The sequence below is a fragment of the Carassius gibelio genome, chromosome A22 (assembly GCF_023724105.1).
Source record: "Carassius gibelio isolate Cgi1373 ecotype wild population from Czech Republic chromosome A22, carGib1.2-hapl.c, whole genome shotgun sequence".
In the NCBI taxonomy this organism is placed as follows: domain Eukaryota; kingdom Metazoa; phylum Chordata; class Actinopteri; order Cypriniformes; family Cyprinidae; genus Carassius; species Carassius gibelio.
Window position 1 is genome coordinate 20,959,527 of NC_068392.1, and position 18,967 is coordinate 20,978,493.

Below are 18,967 nucleotides of genomic sequence, written 5' to 3' on the forward strand. Positions count from 1 at the left end.
CTAAACCAATTCTGGTCCAACTTGGACTACCAACTTAATTTACACATTAAGATTAACTTGTTGACTTCAGAGAAAGGAGAGGCACATCAAATTGTGTTGCGGTGCGAGTTCAGGACTGTTAGATCCTAATTGAATCTTCATGCCAGCTTGTCACTTGATTCCTATAAGGAGCCTATTTAAGCTGGGATCAAAAGCAACGCTCTTTCTAAAAACCCTGGGGTTTAACGTGCATTTTGTGTTGGTGGTCATCTACAGAAAAACCATTTCAGCACTCGCTAGGAGATGATGAAAAGGCCCCTTACAAAATGATCCAGACTATTGGCCTGTCGGTGGGGGCGGCCGTGGCCTACATCATCATCGTGCTGGGCCTCATGTTTTACTGCAAGCAGAGGCGCAATGCCAAGAGACTCCAGAAGGGGGAGGACGGAGACGAGGGAGAGGTGGAATGTCTCAACGGTGTGTGGTGGTAACTTCTGCTATAGCATGTAACTGTGAAGAAATAATCGGTTCTCTGATCCAGTTCTCTGATCGACCCATAGGAGACGTCCAACAGAATGGCCACACCACAGCAGAGATTCAGGAGGAGGTGGCACTCACCAACATGGCTGCCAGCGGGATCAACAAACGCCACAGCAGTCACGACAAGCTCCACTTCCCCCGAAACAACCTGCACACCATCACCACACTGGGTACGACAATAAACAAAGAACGACTGACTAGTTTACAACTAGCATCAACATCTTGAAGGGTTTTCACAGAAACAAATGGATCATCTCTATTTCTCCTCATGTAGGTAAAGGAGAGTTTGGTGAAGTGCTGCTGGCCAAAGCGAAGGGCGGTGAGGATGAGGAGGAGACGGTGGTGCTGGTGAAGAGTCTGCAGGCACGCGATGAGCAGATGCAGTTGGATTTCCGTCGCGAGTGTGACATGTTTGCTAAGCTCAGTCATGCTAACGTCGCTCGTCTGCTGGGCATCTGTAGAGAAGTGGAGCCGCACTACATGATAATGGAGTACACTGATATGGTAACATCAGCTCACTGCGGCATATCTATATGTCTGTCCGTCTATCTATCTATATGTCTGCCTATCTATGTATCAATATATCTGTCTGTCTGTGTGTGTGTCTGTCTGTCTATCATCTGTATGTATGTCTTTGTCTGTATATCATTTATCTCTATCTGTCTGTCTGTCTGTCAGTCTATCATCTATCTGTTTGTATGTCTGTCTATCTATCATCTATCTGTCTTTCTATCTATCATCTCTGTTTGATTGTCTATCTGTCTATCATCTATCTGTCTGTATGTCTATCTGTCTATCATCTATCTGTCAATGTCTGTCTGTCTATCTATCATCTATCTGTCTTTCTATCTATCATCTCTGTTTGATTGTCTATCTGTCTATCATCTATCTGTCTGTATGTCTATCTGTCTATCATCTATCTGTCTGTATGTCTATCTGTCTATCATCTATCTGTCTGTATGTCTATCTGTCTATCATCTATCTGTCTATGTCTGTCTGTCTATCTATCATCTATCTGTCTTTCCATCTATCATCTCTGTTTGATTGTCTGTCTGTCTATCATTATCTGTCTTTCTGTCTATCATCTATCTGTCTGTATGTCTGTTTGTCTGTCTATCATCTATCTGTCTTTTTGTCTATCATCTCTATTTGTATGTCTGTCTGTCTTTCTGTCTATCATCTATCTGTTTGTATGTCTGTCTATCATCTGTCTGTCTATCTGTCTGTCTACCATCTATCTGTTTGTATGTCTGTCTATCATCTGTCTGTCTGTCTGTCTATCATCTATCTATCTGTCTGTGTCATCTGTCTGTATGTTTGTCTATCATCTGTCTGTCTGTCTATCATTTATCTGTCTGTATGTCTGTCTATCATCTATCTGTCTGTCTGTCTGTCTATTAAGCCTGGGAGAAAAATCGATTTAATGAATTAATTTGATTTTTTTGTTACAGGCGATTTAAAAAATAAGTAAATCTAGTTTTTGTGTAATGGCGCATTTTTGGCTCCCCGGAGCTTCCGTAGCATTAGTTTCACATGGCAGTATGGCAAGCGCCAACAACAACATCATAGCACACACGAAACAGCAAGCGACCACATGGCTAACGGTGAGAGTTGGAAGTTTGTTCCCAAGAAAGGAATAAAATCATCTGTTGTTTGGAAATGGTATGGGTTTGCTGCGACAGACGTGGAGCAAGAGACCCCACGCTGCTTAAAGCCCACTGCAGTCAAAAGCAGCAGCACCAGCCGAATATGAAAATGGGGGTTACATTTGTCTTGCTTTTGATTAGGGCTGCTCCGATCACGATCGGCCGATCGTTAATGCGCATCTCGTCAGTAAAGCCGGTTTTCTAATCAGTGTTAAATTCCCTCTAATAAATTGTTACTACAAGGAGCCATTGTTAACTGAGAAGATGCGCAAATCCACTTCATTTTCAGCGTTTATTTGCGCATCTTCTCAGTTAACAAATGGCTCTTTGTAGTAACAGCTGTCTATCATCTGTCTGTTTGTCTGTCTATCGTCTGTCTGTATGTCTGTCTATCATCTATCTATCTCTCTGTATCATCTGTCTGTATGTCTGTCTATCATCTATCTGTCTGTCTATTATCTGTCTATCATATATCTGTCTATCATCTGTCTGTCTGTCTGTCTGTCTATCGTCTGTCTGTCTCTATGTCTGTCTGTTTATCATCTATCTGTCTGCATGTCTGTCTATCATCTGTCTGTCTGTCTGTATGTCTGTCTATCATCTATCTATCATCTGTCTGTCTGCCTATCATATATCTGTCTGTCTATCATCTGTCTGTTTGTCTATCGTCTGTCTGTATGTCTGTCTATCATCTATCTATCTCTCTGTATCATCTGTCTGTATGTCTGTCTATCATCTGTCTGTCTATCGTCTGTCTGTCTCTATGTCTGTCTGTCTATCATCTATCTGTCTGCATGTCTGTCTATCATCTATCTGTCTGTCTGTCTGTATGTCTGTCTATCATCTGTCTGTCTATCGTCTGTCTGTCTCTATGTCTGTCTGTCTATCATCTATCTGTCTGCATGTCTGTCTATCATCTATCTGTCTGTCTGTCATCTGTCTGTCTGTCTGTATGTCTGTCTATCATCTGTCTGTCTAAGATTTATCTGTATGTATGTCTGTATATCATCTGTCTGTCTGTCTATCATCTTTCAATTCAATTCAAATGAGCTTTATTGGCATGACTTGTACAGTATTGCCAAAGCATTGGCCATTACATAGGCAATGAACAAATAATCAATACAATTTTTCAGTAAACAAAAGCAAGAATACATGTATATATCAATAATAAATAAAATAAAAACACACTTTTGTATATTTGTATCAACATTCAGACTTTAGTTTTGTCCACTGGCTGACTCTCATAGTTTGTGGCAGGCTGTTACATACTTTGCTGCTGCTGTGATTGAAATTGAGTTTTCTCCCAGAATATGATTTAATTTATCAGAATTTGGTAATGCCATAAAATGTGGTTCTAGTTGTTGGAATCTGGTGGAATAACGTGCTCTAATGCTGTGATAGAAATCACAGTGAATGAGGAAGTGTTCCTCTGTCTCCAGCTCTTTCTGAACACAGACTCTGTCTGTCTGTCTGTCTGTATTCTGTCTGTCTATCATCTATCTATCTCTCTGTATCATCTGTCTGTATGTCTGTCTATCATCTGTCTGTCTGTCTATAATCTATTTGTCTGTCTTATCATCTGTCTGTCTGTCTGTCTATCATCTGTCTGTCTGTCTGTCTTTCTATCATATATCGGTCTGTCTGTCTATCATCTGTCTGTATGTCTGTCTATCATCTATCTATCTGTCTATCATCTGTCTGTCTGTCTGTCTATCATCTATCTGTCTGTCTTATCATCTGTCTGTCTGTCTGTCTATCATCTGTCTGTCTGTCTATCTGTCTGTCTATCATTTATCACTCTGTATGTTTGTCTGTCTATCTGTATGTCTGTCTATCATTTATCTCCCTATCTGTTTGTCTGTCATCTATCTGTCTGTCTATCATCTATCTATCTGTCTGTCTGTATGTCTGTCTGTCTGTCTGTCTGTCTATCATTTATCTGTCTGTCTGTCTGTCTGTCTGTCTATCATTTATTTGTTTGTCTGTCTGTATGTCTGTCTCTCTATCATCTATCTGTCTGTCTGTCTATCATCTATCATGAGCAAGTGTCCCTCTGTCTCCAGCTCTCTCTGAACACAGACTCTGCTCTCTCGGCTGCCATCTTTGTCTGTGTCGTCAATCTATCTGTCTTTCTGTCTATCATCTGTCTGTCTGTCTATCATCTGTCTGTCTGTCTATCATCTATCTGTCTGTCTATCATCTATCTGTCTGTCTATCTATCATCTGTCTGTCTGTCTGTCTCTCTTTCTATCTATCGGTCTGTCTGTCTGTCATCTGTCTGTATGTCTGTCTATCATCTATCTATCTGTCTGGCTATCATCTGTCTGTCTGTCTGTCTATAATCTATCAGTCTGTCTTATCTGTCTGTCTGTCTATCATCTGTCTGTATGTCTGTTTGTCTGTCTATCATCTGTCTGTTTATCATCTATCTATCTGTATGTCTGTCTGTCTGTTTGTCTGTCTGTCTGTCTGTCTGTCTATCATTTATCACTCTGTATGTTTGTCTGTTTATCTGTATGTCTGTCTATCATTTATCTCCCTGTATGTCTGTCTCTGTCATCTATCTGTCTGTCTGTCTGTCATCTATCTGTCTGTCTATCATCTATCTATCTATCTGTCTGTCTGTCTATCATATATCTGTCTGTATGTCTGTCTATTATCTGTCTGTCTGTCTATCATCTATCTGTCTGTCTTTCTGTCTGTCTATCATCTGTCTGTCTTTCTATCATCTGTCTGTCTATCAACTATCTGTTTGTCTCTCTGGCTGTCTGTCTATCATCTATCTGTCCGTCTATCTATCTTTATGTTTGTCTATCTGTCTGTCTGTCTGTCTGTCTGTCTTTCTATCATCTGTCTTATTGTCTCTCTGTCTGTTTGTCTAGCTATCGTCTGTCTGTCTATCATCTGTCTATCTCTGTATCATCTGTCTGTATGTCTGTCTATCATCTGTCTGTCTGTCTATCATCTATCTGTCTGTCTTATCATCTGTCTGTCTGTCTATCATCTGTCTGTCTGTCTGTCTGTCTGTCTGTCTGTGTTTCTATCATCTATCGGTCTGTCTGTCTATCATCTGTCTGTCTGTCTATCATCTATCTGTCTGTCTTATCATCTGTCTGTCTGTCTGTCTGTCTGTCTATCATTTATCACTCTGTATGTTTGTCTGTCTATCTGTATGTCTGTCTATCATTTATCTCCCTATCTGTTTGTCTGTCATCTATCTGTCTGTCTATCATCTATCTGTCTGTCTTTCTGTCTGTCTATCATCTGTCTATCTGTCTATCATCTGTTTGTCTATCATCTATCTGTCTATCTGTCTGTCAGTCTGTCCATCATTTATCTGTCTGTCAGTCACCTAATGTTCTCTCTATCATCTATCTGTCTGTCTGTCTATCATCTATCTGTCTGTATGTCTATCATCTATCTGTCTGTCTGTCTATCTGTCTATCATCTATCTGTATGTCTATCATCTATCTGTCTGTCTGTCTGTCTGTCTATCATCTATCTGTCTGTCTGTCTGTCTGTCTGTCTATCATCTATCTGTCTATCTGTCTGTCTGTCTGTCCATCATTTATCTGTCTGTCTGTCACCTAATGTTCTCTCTATCATCTATCTGTCTGTCTGTCAATCATCTGTCTGTCTGTCTGTCATCTGTCTGTCTTTATGTCTATCTGTCTATCTATCATCTATCTGTATGTCTGTCTATCATGTATCTGTCTGTCTGTCTATCATCTGTCTGTCTTTATGTGTGTCTGTATATCATTTATCTGTCTGTCTGTCCATCATCTATCTGTATGTCTGTCTATCATCTGTCTGTCTATCATCTATCTATCTATCTGTCTATCTGTCTGTCTGTCTATCATCTATCTGTCTGTATGTCTGTCTGTCTATCATCTGTCTCTCTTTATGTCTCTCTGTCTGTCTATCATCTATCTGTATGTCTGTCTATCATGTATCTGTCTGTCTGTCTATCATCTGTCTGTCTTTATGTCTGTCTGTCTGTCTATCATCTGTCTCTCTTTATGTCTCTCTGTCTGTCTATCATCTATCTGTCTGTCTGTCTATCATGTATCTGTCTGTCTGTCTATCATCTGTCTGTCTTTATGTGTGTCTGTATATCATTTATCTGTCTGTCTGTCTGTCCATCATCTATCTGTCTGTCTGTTATCTAATTTTCTCTCTATCATCTATCTGTCTGTCTGTCCATCATCTATCTGTCTGTCTAACATCTATCTGTCTGTCTGTATGTCTGTCTATCATCTATTCAATTCAATTCAATATTGCTTTATTGGTATGAATGTAAATTATACAATATTGCCAAAGCTTAGTGTACATATATAGAAGAAATAAAATAAATTATAACAAAAAAAATGAACATCACAGTAATGGAACTGATTATAATAACATCTTATAATATTAAACTAACAAATTATAACATTTGTGTGAACGTTTTATTCCACAGTCTTAAACTTACATAGAAATACACAAACATACTAAGGTTCACTGTGGTGCACAATAGGGTCAGACAAACTGAGGTCACACTCACACACACACACAAACTGTGGGCTGTGGCACGTCCACACGTATCTCGCAGCCAGTGCTGCTGTGTGTCCCTTTCCTAATAATATCTTTAATTGTTCTGTTTCACTAATGGCTGTAAAGTTCTTTATTAAATTTGTGAATTTGCTGAAGTATAGTTCTCTTATGGAGGTGTATTTCTGACAGTGCAGGAGGAAGTGCGTCTCAGTCTCGATCTCTCCTGTCTTTCTATCATCTATCTGTCTGTCTGTATGTCTGTCTATCATCTATCTGTATGTATGTCTATCATCTATCTGTCTGTCTGTCTATCATCTGTCTGTCTTTATGTCTGTCTGTATATCATTTATCTGTCTGTCTGTCTGTCTGTCTGTCTGTCTATCATCTGTCTGTCTGTCTGTCTGTCTGTCTATCATCTGTCTGTCTGTCTGTCTGTCTGTCTATCATCTGTCTGTCTGTCTATCAATCATATATCTGTCTATCTATCTATCTATCTATCTATCTATCTATCTATCTATCTATCTATCTATCTGTCCTCTGTCTGTCTGTCCATCATCTATCAGTCTGTCATCTATCTGTCTGTCTATCTGTCTGTCTGTTACACTTCATCCCTTCATCTCTGCCATTTCCGCTTCTTCACACTAAAAAAATATCTCAAAGCTGTGCAGTTTCACCACTATCGAAGTAGTTTTAAAAACAACAAAAACAATACCCTCCTTGTAGACCAGTAACCTCTTGAGGCAATTGTCTTAGTTCTAGATGTATTATGAAGTACTGATTTAAATATTGTGTCCTGAGAAGTGTTTTCTCCCCCCAGCCTTGTTTCATTTTGCTATGTGTTATTACAGGGTGATCTGAAGCAATACCTGCGAGTGTCCAAAAGCAAAGATGAGAAAGTCAAAGTCCAGCCTCTCAGCACCAAGCAGAAGGTAATTAATAAAGGTCTTCAGTCTTTCTGATATTCTGTATATTTACATAAACACACATCTGTCAAAGTGCACTCACTCTGTGCCGTCTGCCACAGGTGTCGGTGTGTCTGCAGGTGGCTCGAGGCATGGAGCACCTGTCCAACCAGCGCTTCGTCCACAAAGACCTGGCTGCACGCAACTGCCTGATCTCCTCCAAACGACAGATCAAAGTGTCTGCTCTGGGCCTCAGCAAAGACGTCTACAACAGGTACATTCTACAACGTTTGCCTTTTATTAATTTCACTAGCACGTCCTATTCCACGTTTAGAGCCTTTGATTTCTAAAATTAGGAATCTTTTCCAATGCAAAAACTTCCTGTATCAATTGTTCCCAGGCTTGTGAATGCACTCCGTGTATTATCACACACACTGCTTCCCCCTTGTGGTGATGAAGTCGTCATGATTTCTTTTCTGTTTGTGTGTGTTTCCACACAGCGAGTACTACCAGTATCACCAGTCCTGGATTCCTCTGCGTTGGCTCCCATCTGAAGCCGTCTTTGAGGACGATTTCTCCACCAAGACGGACGTGTGGTCGTTTGCAGTGCTTATGTGGGAGGTGTTCAGCTTTGGGGAGCTGCCATACGCCGAGCTCACGGATGACAAAGTTCTAGAAGGTACATCCTCACAAAAAATGTCAAGTGGGCTGCATATTGACTGACAGTTGTGATTTATTTCTAACTCTCTTTGTTTGTGTCTCTACAGCTCTGCAGGAAGGGAAGCTGAAGTTGTCTCCTCCTCAGGGGTGTCCGTCTCGGGTCTTCAAGCTGATGGTGCGCTGCTGGGCTGCCAGCCCCAAAGACAGACTGTCTTTCTGCGACCTCTGCTCCGCCCTCAGCGACCTGCCCTCCGAAAGTAAAGTGTGAGAGAACCGGAGCGTCCTGCAAGCCATGTTTAGAAGTTTCCTCAAACATTTGGTTCTTAATGGGGTTTGTACAAAAGCTGCCCTATCGTTTCTCACTTTGAGTCTTCCCACTCAAAAAGATGAAATATAGTAAAATATAGTGCGTTTGTGATACCAAACCATGCACTGATCAATTTTATATTTTAGAAGGACTGTCTTGGGAGCCTCTTAATTTATTTAAAAGGTCCTGTTTGTTCAATGTACAGAAAGGTACTGTTTATATGACTTTTTTATGTTTATGACCTTTTTATATAATTCAGAAGTACTCATAGAAACAGACTGTTGAGAAAACTATGTTTAAAGGACGACTTTTTCATTGAGTTCAAATTTCAAGTGCCTGTAAAATGAAGGATGTCTTGATTTTAGTATGCTGTATGTTACGACTTGGAAAGCCTTGAATGTTTATATATATATATATATATATATATATATATACACACACACACACACATTTATAGTGTTTTATGGCTTAGTAAAGAGGTCAGTGTTTTATCTTGTAGTTGCTACACACACACACGTTACATATTCTTGACTCTGGACAAAAAAATAAATCGTGAACAAATGCTATGCTAGCCACATACTCTGCTGTTGCAATAAAATGTCACTTTTTAACAAAGCTTGTTTGATTTCATGTTCTGAAAATAAGCTAATGTAGCACAGTGCGTTGCTTTATAAAGCTCATTGGCCATGGCTGCATCTGACATTTTCATTCAGGACAGAAGATGTCTTCTGGTCTCAGCACACACTCCCTCTGATGGTTGTAGAGTTTGCAGTTATCATTTCCACTGAAGAAAAGCTGGTTCTGGACCTTCAGCTTTGGTGGAAGGCTTGAGGAGCAGTCTTTTAGTTGGTGATGGCCATTTTTGGGTGAATTAACCTTTTAAAGCTTTCTTTACATGCTTGATCTCCTTATATGACTTGATTCACTCTATAAAAACCTACAGAGGTTGGACAATTAATGTGAACGCCCTGGGAAACCGTCTACCTTTGCCTTTAACCCATTTGTGCCCAAATCTTTCTGAATGGTTTCATGCATATAATCATGTTAATAGTGTCCTATGTGAGCATGTTCTGCATTTATTTTTCCCAGGTTTTTGTTTTTGTTTTTTTGAAAATTGGAGGAGAGCATTTGGCCTCTAACTCAAAATAACTCCTTTCAACAGATCAATCTTTATTAATAAACAAATGTATCATGTTTAAATGCAAAAGAACATTTGATGCAAACCCCAAAAGGCTGCAAGCTTATAATGTCTTGAATATGATAGCACAACACATCCATTTGTCTTAAAATGGTGTAGCATAGTGCAGAACAAAGAGCAGCCATTAAGGTGACCCAACAGGGTACTGTGTAACAGTAAGTAAATGAAAATAAATAAATAGAATTAAGAAAATATTACATCTGTATAATAAAAAAGGGTATACCTGAATAATAATTACGCATTAAACTGTTTGGTTACCAACATTCTGCAAAATATCTTCTTTTGTGTTCAACAGAAGAAAGAATCTCATTTGGATTAACTTGAAGATGACACAATGATGACACAATTTCTGTTTTGGGTGAACCTTCCCTTATATAAGCAGTTTTTGTAGTACTGCAGTGAAGGTACAAGGAGATGTATTCATTTACACATATTTAATGAATAGGCACATACTGATTAGGTCAAACGGATTAACCCTGACAAAAGTCCTTGATATTCATGAAATTAATGATTTTCTTTTTAAATATATGATTATTTAAATAAGTATCATTTGTAGGCTACACCCATGATTGTTTATTTACTTACTTATTATTGATCATGCAGGTATTTTCATTCTAAGAAGTGTGTTAAATGAAAATAAATAAATAGAATAAAGAAAGTATTACATCTACTGTATATAATAAAAAAGGTATATCTAAAAGAAAATTACACATTTTTTAGGCCCATAGTAACAGTGACTGACTGTAATAGGTGATTTCATATTATAATGCAAATAAAAACTCATTTTGTCTGAATTTCAGCATTATAATGGAATTATAAGCCACTAGTCATAAAATGTATTAGGGTTCTTGACGAATTAGAATAAAACGTGTCCAAATTGGATAAAGGGGCCTCAATATTTTGCCCCTTATGAGACATAATGTCATAAAAGTGTGAAAAACATGATCTACATCAATGAATCCCATGTGTTAGCTCTATGTTTCCATGTAGGAAGTTGACAGTCTATTGTGAAAGGAAAGAAGTAAACAATCCTTTATTTGGTTGTTTGCTTGCATGCCCTTGAGAAATAAAACATGGATAACATCTAGAAAAATATTTACAAAAGGAAAACAGCAACTATAAACTACCGCAACTGTAGTTGCTGGTGGGCTTACAGCTTCCTAGACTAGGTTCATCATCTTTTGAATAGTGTCCAGCTGAATGGAGGAGGGGATCTCTCCAAACCTGTCCTCAGTGGTCTGAAGACACTCAGCTCAGCAGACTGAGCCTCCAGGTCAGATGTGCTGCTCCAACTGTCTAGGTTTTATGAGCATGACTCCATCCTTTTCACATTTTAGCATTGGTTTCTGTGATTAAAGTTTCAGCATGTGCAGCTTATTCATGTATGTTGGTTTTGTGAAGTTCCCCGTTGGAGACGGGTCTTCATGCATGCTGCAGTAGTTCTGTGTTAGGACACGACATGTAGTGCTTGATGAAGCCTTGCATGCAATCGTATGCAGTCATAATCATAAAGACTGTTGTTCTTCAAACACTAGACAATTAGACTTTGAAGGTTACAGACGCTCCTGCTAAATGGGCTCCAATTATTTGCTCTTTTTGGAAGTCACTCATTTCACAGAGCACTTGTACTAATCACTTAATTACAAACTATTTGTACTTCACTGATATAGAATACAGATAATGAAAAAATAAAGAATTGCATTGTAGTCTACACAAATATATCAAGCGCTATAATAGAGGGTGTTCAAATGATTTTGTCCAACTCCTGTATTTCTGCAGTGCATGGTGTGTACATAAAATTGTTAACAGTATAGTAGATGTTTTGCCTTTTCGTTGTTGTTACGTCTGTTTTTATTATTATTATTATTATTTTAATGTGTTATAAGGCACAAAGAGTAGATACTTTCAGTTCAGCACACATTTCTCCTAGAACTGCTGCACACAGATGCTGGCTCCCTCTAGCGGTGTGGAGGATGATTATGGGGACTGTTGTGACAGATTATTAGCTATCAACTGTATTCCCGACATACACATTAAATGGGACATTTAGGTAAAGACATAGGCTTTAATTTGTGTGCTATATATATATAAATATTATTATTATTATTATTAAAATAAAATCACCCTGACGCTTCTAATAAGATGGAGTCCGAAACGCAGTAGTGTTTTATATCCGTTAGATGGTGATATAGATCAGATGTGGAGAGGCATATTATTTTAAGAGCCAGTGGTAAACATTTGAAGAGTGTAGATTCGTGCACTTTCCCCAAACATTGCATTTGAGCACTGATTGAGCTTATCGTGACAAAGCATCTGCAACTGATATTATAAAGCGAAATCATTTTTGGCATATGCACGGGTTAAAGCAAACGGACTGATTATTTTGCGACAGAAGCACTGAGTTCTATCGTCGTCCTACCCCCCTCTGTGTGTGTTTCTATCAGGGTGGATCAATGCAGGAGCCTGGGCTCCACGCACACGCACGCACGCACACACACGCACGCACGCGCTCGTCCTGTCCGCGCATCCGCAGCGTCGCGTCGCGTCCGCTGTGTGTCTATCTCCCCCGCGGCTGAAGCGGGCCGCTCCTGGATGTGTGCATGTTATAGTCCGGAAAGCCTCCGCTGCGTCGTAGGTTGAAGGCCCGGAGACATGCCGGTGTGACGGTCATCGGATATCCGTGTCCTCTCTCTCGGCTGTGCTGTACCGAGCGCCGGGGCTGAAGCGGGCGCGAGCGGCCTGTGAACACAAGATGTCGACCCGAACACCGTTGCCCACCGTCAACGAGCGCGACGCCGAGAATGTAAGTCAATGAAACACTGTATCTGCGCGCGTGAACATTCATGATTATAATGCGTTTCTTCTCGCTCGCGTCCTTGTGCTTTCGTTTAATGAGCCGGACTGGTTGAGCACATACTCGGTTCTGTCCTCTGGAGGCTTGGTAAAGGTCTCCAGGGTTGAGTTTAAGTCATTACAGCTCTATTTGTTAGTATAAGTAGATTCCTGTCCCGTTAAGCAATCCAACACACTGCTGATTGAAGATGTCCCACCGCATGCTTCAGCGTCCCGGCACCAATTCTCACTGTTTACATCGACTGCATTGTAATGAATGTCTAATAAGCTCAGGAGGCCTTGTTTAGAGTTCACTAAACGGGCTTTTCAGTGACAGATGGCTGATATTGCTAATACAAATGAATGACAGCAAATACTGGGATTTTAGTTACTCAGTATTTACAACTAGTGTGAATTTGGACCAATCAGATTTGGCTGTGAGAAATGGATAATGGAGCTGAAAAGGAAGTAATCAAGGTTTGATTGCAGTATCACTTCTGGTTTGGACTGAATATGCTTCTTTTTTCTTTTTTTTTCTTTTTTTTTTTGTGAAACACATGCAGGTGCAGTGAAAATGTATGCATGGCTGTATTTTTGCTTTTTCTAAGCGCCACCTACTGTCACAGAATGAGTTTGCATTTTCTTTCATCCTGTCTGCCACATTTCTGCATTGGTTAGGACATGGAGTTATGATTTTCTTTTATTCTGTGAAACACAAGATGAGGATCTTTGCGCAGCTCTTTTCCATAGTTCTTGCTCTGGCATGCTCCAAAAGGACAAAGCAGTCACCATAAAAGTGCGCTTTATCTCCAGTCGTCAAAAGCCATACCAAAATTTAAGTTGTAATCCACTGAAAATGTTCCACTATTTCAAAACGAGGTATTTCATGCTTGCGTTCAGATATAAAAGATGCTATTGGACATGAATCGGCCTTCGAAAAAAAATCACAAATGTGACCCTGCACCACAAAATTAGTCATAGGGGTCAGTTTTTTCGAAACTGAGTTTTATACACCATCTGAAAGCTGACTAGATAAGCTTTCCATTGATGTATGGTTTGTTAGGATGGGATAATATTTGTTCAAGAAGATACAGCCGTTTGAAAATCAATCATTTTGACCCATTCAGTGTAATTGTTGGCTATTGCTACCAATAAACCTGTGCTACCTATGACCGCTTTTGTGCTCCAGGGACACAAATAAGGTATGAGGAAACGCAGTGAGATTTTGGGATCTTTGCATCTTGTAGATTCACTAAAAGGCTTGATTCATCGAGGAAATGTACACTAGTGTCAACACAATGGGGAAGGATCTTGATCTCGGTGAGTTTCTGGAGAAAAGAAGCCGTGTCTCATGCTCCTGTGGGTTTAAAGTCGTCTCAGGTTAGCGGCCTGCAGAGCTCTGATTATATAAAGGATTCCTGTACTTGTATTGTGTTGAAATCCTCCAGTGATCAGGTCTGCGGCCTGTGGGAGGATCTTCAGGGCTTGCTGATAGTGGTTGCACAGGGGCTGTTGACTCAATCATTACAGGCTGTGATTAATGAAAAGCACAGAAATGCTCCGAGGTCGTCTGGGGGTGTGGCCGGGTCATTAATGTAAGTCATTCATGCTGAATCAGTGGAGGAAACTTCTAGAGATGCGGCTCTGTACATCTCACCCGGTCAGGCCTGGTATCACCATTAAATGAAAAGTGTTTATATCTAATCACTGGTCACTGTTTTTAGTGACCAATTCTTAGGCATTTTAAATTTTTCCCTTCTCAGTTTTGAATATTTAAATGAAATATGTTTTGCATAGTCACTAAACGTGGTCTTACACTGTAACTTTCTGTTGCATATGAACACATTTGGGAATTTTAAATTGTGATTTCCCATCCGTAAATAATCATGCAAGTTAATAAAATCATAATAAAGTCAAGGAACTTGATTCGAAATGTAAAATATATATAATGCTTGGTTTGCATGCACTCTTGTCTGTTGTCTTTGGGCTGATTTGTGGATAAGAGGAAGGAGTGTTGTGAAGCGCTGTTTGCTGCAGTGTGTCCTGGAAGAGGTTAAAAGGGTTTCAGATATCAGTGTGTTATAATCAATGCAGCTGTCAAACTATAAGATGCTCTCAATCGCAGCTGCTGTACTATCTGTGCTTGAATGTGAAAGGTGACACAGAAAGTCCAAGTGGTCAAAACATTTCCGTTTTCCCAGTTATTTTGGTAATTGACCAGTATTATTTGATTTGCTTGAACAATTGTTTTACTTATCTGGTTAATTAATGCAATATTAATAATCAGCTATTCTTAACTCTGGCCCTCGAGGTCCACTCTCCTTAAGAGTTGACCTCCAACCACAGATAAGTCAGTGCCGATAATCTATTGACTTTAATTGTTTAAGAACAAACCAAAAGCCAGCTGTGTGTCCTTAGCTTTTAGGTTGCAGGTAGTTTCGCGTAGCTAGATCTACAGACTGACGGCTAAAGGTCTGGAATCCATGGCAGCTTTCTTTAGCCAAGCCCCGCCCACCAGGCGGTTTGACTGACATGTCAAACAACCAATCACAGTTCGTTTCAGTCTCCAGGACGTTTCGAGGCGTGAAATGTCGCCACAATAACGGTGTTAACACGTGTATGTAAAACTCTGACATATTTTAAAGAGTCTGTGCCGCGAACTTAAAATATTTCACATACTTTTGAGAGTCTAGTGTTTTGATAAGCGCTCTTCGTCACAGTTGGAAACACGACGGCTTTCTTCTTTCATGAGGGGGTTTGGTGGATCCAGGTGGATCGTTAAAGAACGTGACACACACGTCTCCCTGAAATCCTGTATATTTCAACCAATCAAATTCCTGAAGTGTTTCCACTTTTGTGTGTCATATGCATCAGACGTTCAGACAACGGCCTGTGGACATCACTTCTGAGATTGAGACTAAGTTTCAGGCCAACTATTCTGTGGCTATTCCTGTATCTTAACTAGCTATGCGCTCCTTGATTGATGAGTCAGTCGGGACATGGACCCTGAAGTCAGACTCAGAAGCATACTCTACACAAACACATTGTTTAATGTAATCAGTGCATTGTGAGTGAATGTTGCTGTTGACCACAAATAATGTGCATTCTCGAGTTATTTTAGTGGCACTCAGGGGTGTGAAAACATTACCTTCTTGTCACAAGTGGATGAATTCAGAGATGCAAGTTGTGCTTTATCAGGCAGTACTTTACACTTGTGTGGATCGATCCAAGAACTTATGGATTTCTTAGGATCAGAGGCATCATGCCCATTCAAAGTGAGGCACGTGCCCCCTCACATTTCAACTTTTCATCCGTTTTAGGCGTCCATGCAGCAGAAGTCGCCCCTCTTAGGTACAAGCTCCTCGGTTTGGGTTGGCTGGTCATCTTGTTGAGAATTACCCTGGTCTAAACCGCGTCTACTACCGTCTTCCTCCATGTTTGTTTATGTATTGCAGCGTGCATGCGCATGCCGTTGCGTGAGGTGCATCTTGACGTAAAACGCCTTATCGTAGTGTAAACGATAGAGGCTTATATAAAACGATAGACATTTTCTATCGTCCAGACGATATATGTCGTCATATCGCCCAGCCCTAGCATCAGCTGCTAAATTCAAATCTGCGTTCGCTGGCTGGCGCTGAGCCAGACACAGACGTGTTTGTACAACGCTTCATGATAACCAATCAGAAATGATTCTGTAGCACTAAGGAATGCAATGGCCAATCAGAGACGTGCAGAAGAGTCATCAATGAAATTACTGAAATGCGGTGTTTTGTTTTCTTGCTCACTGACTGAATTAGCATATTCTCTCATCAGAAACAACAAAAAGTGCAGATGTGCGTACGAATGCAAGATATTCGTTTCATAATGTAAAGTGCTTCAGTGATATTAATGGTAGTTTTTGAACTCTGGCTAGACTGAATGAAAATGTTCTTTGATAATGTTCTTTACTCTCTGTAAAATGAAAGTGTTAATATAAGTAACGTACAATATTGTTATTAAAATTTACAGTAAATGCAAATTCATTCGTATTAAAAATATTTTATGGCATGGCACCCATATATGGCACTTAAGTAAAAAGTTGGGTTTTTATGTGTAGTTAACAGATTACACTACTTTGCCCATCACCATTTATTGATCAAATAACAATCTATAAAGGTGCAAAACGCGTTCACTTACACATTTCAGAATCGAGATATTTCCTGATATATTAAGCATGTTTGGAATTGTTTTGAATAAAAATGAAAAATAAATAAATAAAACATAAGCCTATATCAGTTATACAGTGCTATCGTAGCTGCTGTGTCACATGACAACCATGATTAATATCACCCCCCCCCCCCCCCCCCCAATGTGCCACCTCAAAAATCATGAATGCATGATGCCCCTGCTTATATATTGCAAATACAAAATTGGGTCAATATAATTGGATAAAATATTATTGGAGGTATCTGTAACAATGTTTATATTTATAAGTGTCCATTATCTTTTTTAAAGCATGTTATGAAGTGAACAATTAATGCACAATTAATAGAAATTTAATCGCAAAGGGAATGAATCGCGATTAGGCAGAAGCTGTGATATTCATGCGTATCTTTCAGCGCAGTACAGTTCTGTGATCAGCAGTAAATCTGCATCCGAAGACCAGAGGGCGCTCTCACGCTGAAAACCCAATAGTCCCTTATAAAGAAAACAGATTTAACTGCTTTCATTGATTCAGTGTGACTAATAAACACACGACTACGGAGTTCTTATTATAATTTTCATCATAATTAAGTATATCTATAATAAAATGCTAATCGACATTATCACTGCTAAGAATAGAATGGAATATTGTGTGCCTTAATTATTCTAAGAAGCCACATCATCTCACAGAAGTGTTTATTTTAAACATTCGGCTGACGTTATGAGTTGAGTTTGGAGTAAAAACATGTTATTATATGTGCTATTTTCACATGCTCTCAGATGGAGCAGCATTTACTACACAGAGCCGTAGTTCATTGAGAAGATACACATACAGCTGTCATTAGCGCGTAATACTACGATTATATCGTCTGTGGTCATGAATGCGATTTTTCATAGCTTGTTAGAGAGCTACAGCTCTGTGTAGTAAATGCCGCTCCACCTGAAACCAGGTGATGGAGATTTACTGCTAATCACAGAACCGGCTTTACTGATAAAATGTGCATCACAATCACGATTAATTGCGTTTAATTAATCATGCCCTAAAGAAGATTTCAAATTTTCCTTACTATTAAGCCAAAAATTATAATTTTCCTTACAACCTTAAATTTGCAAAAAGAAAAAAAAAAAATTTTTAAGGTAAAAACATATTGTGAGTTGTTGCCTTGCGATATATATATATATATATATATATATATACGTACTAATGCACTATTGAAACAAATGTGTATATATACTAATAATTCAGATCAGTATTTTACAAATGTACTCTGTTCTGTCTGTATATTAGCCTCCTGAAAAGTGTAAAATCTGTTCCTGGGCAGTATTGGGTGTCATGTGTCTGGATCATTCGATACCTCGCTGAGTCACCAGTTACACTGAATGCTGATTGTCATGGCCTGGATTGGGCTTTCTGCCATTGTGCTCAAAACGCAAGATAATGTGGATGCTAGTTTCATTTCTTGAGGCTTTAGGGGTGGCTTCTACTCTGGTGTGCAGTCCTGGTTTAAGAGTGCAGACAGATTTGGCTAAAGTGTTAAGGTTTTCTCAGGAAGAGCACAGGGTTGAGACCAGCGCTGGTGACTGAAAATTGTCATTGCAGTTATTTTGGTTTGTGACTGAGCGGCCAAATTCCTCCCTGTTATGAGGTTGTGTTTCTTCAAAGCTCTGCATGCATGTTCTAATAGCTTCCTTGTTTAGAATTTTTTTAATTTAATTTAAATTTAAATTTAGAATAAATGCTTTTCAGGTTTTTGTAATACTGAATTCTGCTTGCATTGATGTCAGAAACAGTTCTCCATCCGAGGCAAGGCATCACTAAGACAGAACCCGCCAGCTATCTTTATTTACATGAGCTGTGACCTTATTTGACTGCTGATCTAGAAAATAAACCTCTACAAAAAAAAGTTATGTCTTTACACCCAGGAATGTCATGTGGTGGCAGCCAACATGCATGAAAAAAACAGGAAATGATATCATAGAGAGGACCCAGAAGACCCACAAGATTGTGTGTCAAGATCAATGAGTCTTAAAGATAATTTGATCTTTCATGAAAAGGAAGGATATACGTATGTGTCATGTGGTGCAATTCCCTGAAAGCTTAATGATATTTACGAATTAAGAATATCTGTTGTTTAAAAAATGTTTATTTAATATATTAAAATATATTGAAAACATATTCAACCTTTTA

At 39.3% G+C, this 18,967-nt stretch overlaps 2 protein-coding genes across 4 annotated transcripts in view; both read left to right on the plus strand.

Moving 5' to 3' along the window:
• Positions 1-9,182, plus strand: part of LOC127943301 (inactive tyrosine-protein kinase 7) — a 40,298-nt gene extending 31,116 nt beyond the window's left edge. Inside the window, exons 14-20 of the mRNA XM_052539650.1 lie at positions 256-456; positions 540-689; positions 794-1,023; positions 7,547-7,627; positions 7,723-7,874; positions 8,101-8,279; positions 8,368-9,182. Of these exons, the coding sequence (XP_052395610.1) occupies positions 256-456; positions 540-689; positions 794-1,023; positions 7,547-7,627; positions 7,723-7,874; positions 8,101-8,279; positions 8,368-8,528 (1,154 nt within the window). The 3' untranslated portion in view covers positions 8,529-9,182. The remainder of the gene's footprint in view (positions 1-255; positions 457-539; positions 690-793; positions 1,024-7,546; positions 7,628-7,722; positions 7,875-8,100; positions 8,280-8,367) is intronic.
• A 3,051-nt stretch (positions 9,183-12,233) lies between these two features.
• Positions 12,234-18,967, plus strand: part of LOC127943308 (serine/threonine-protein kinase MARK1) — a 47,492-nt gene continuing 40,758 nt past the window's right edge. The window contains exon 1 of one of the 3 annotated variants that reach the window (XM_052539669.1): positions 12,234-12,568. In XM_052539669.1, coding sequence (XP_052395629.1) covers positions 12,518-12,568 — 51 coding nt within the window. In that variant the 5' untranslated portion in view covers positions 12,234-12,517. The remainder of the gene's footprint in view (positions 12,569-18,967) is intronic. The other 2 variants (XM_052539668.1, XM_052539671.1) reach the window with 2 other exon arrangements.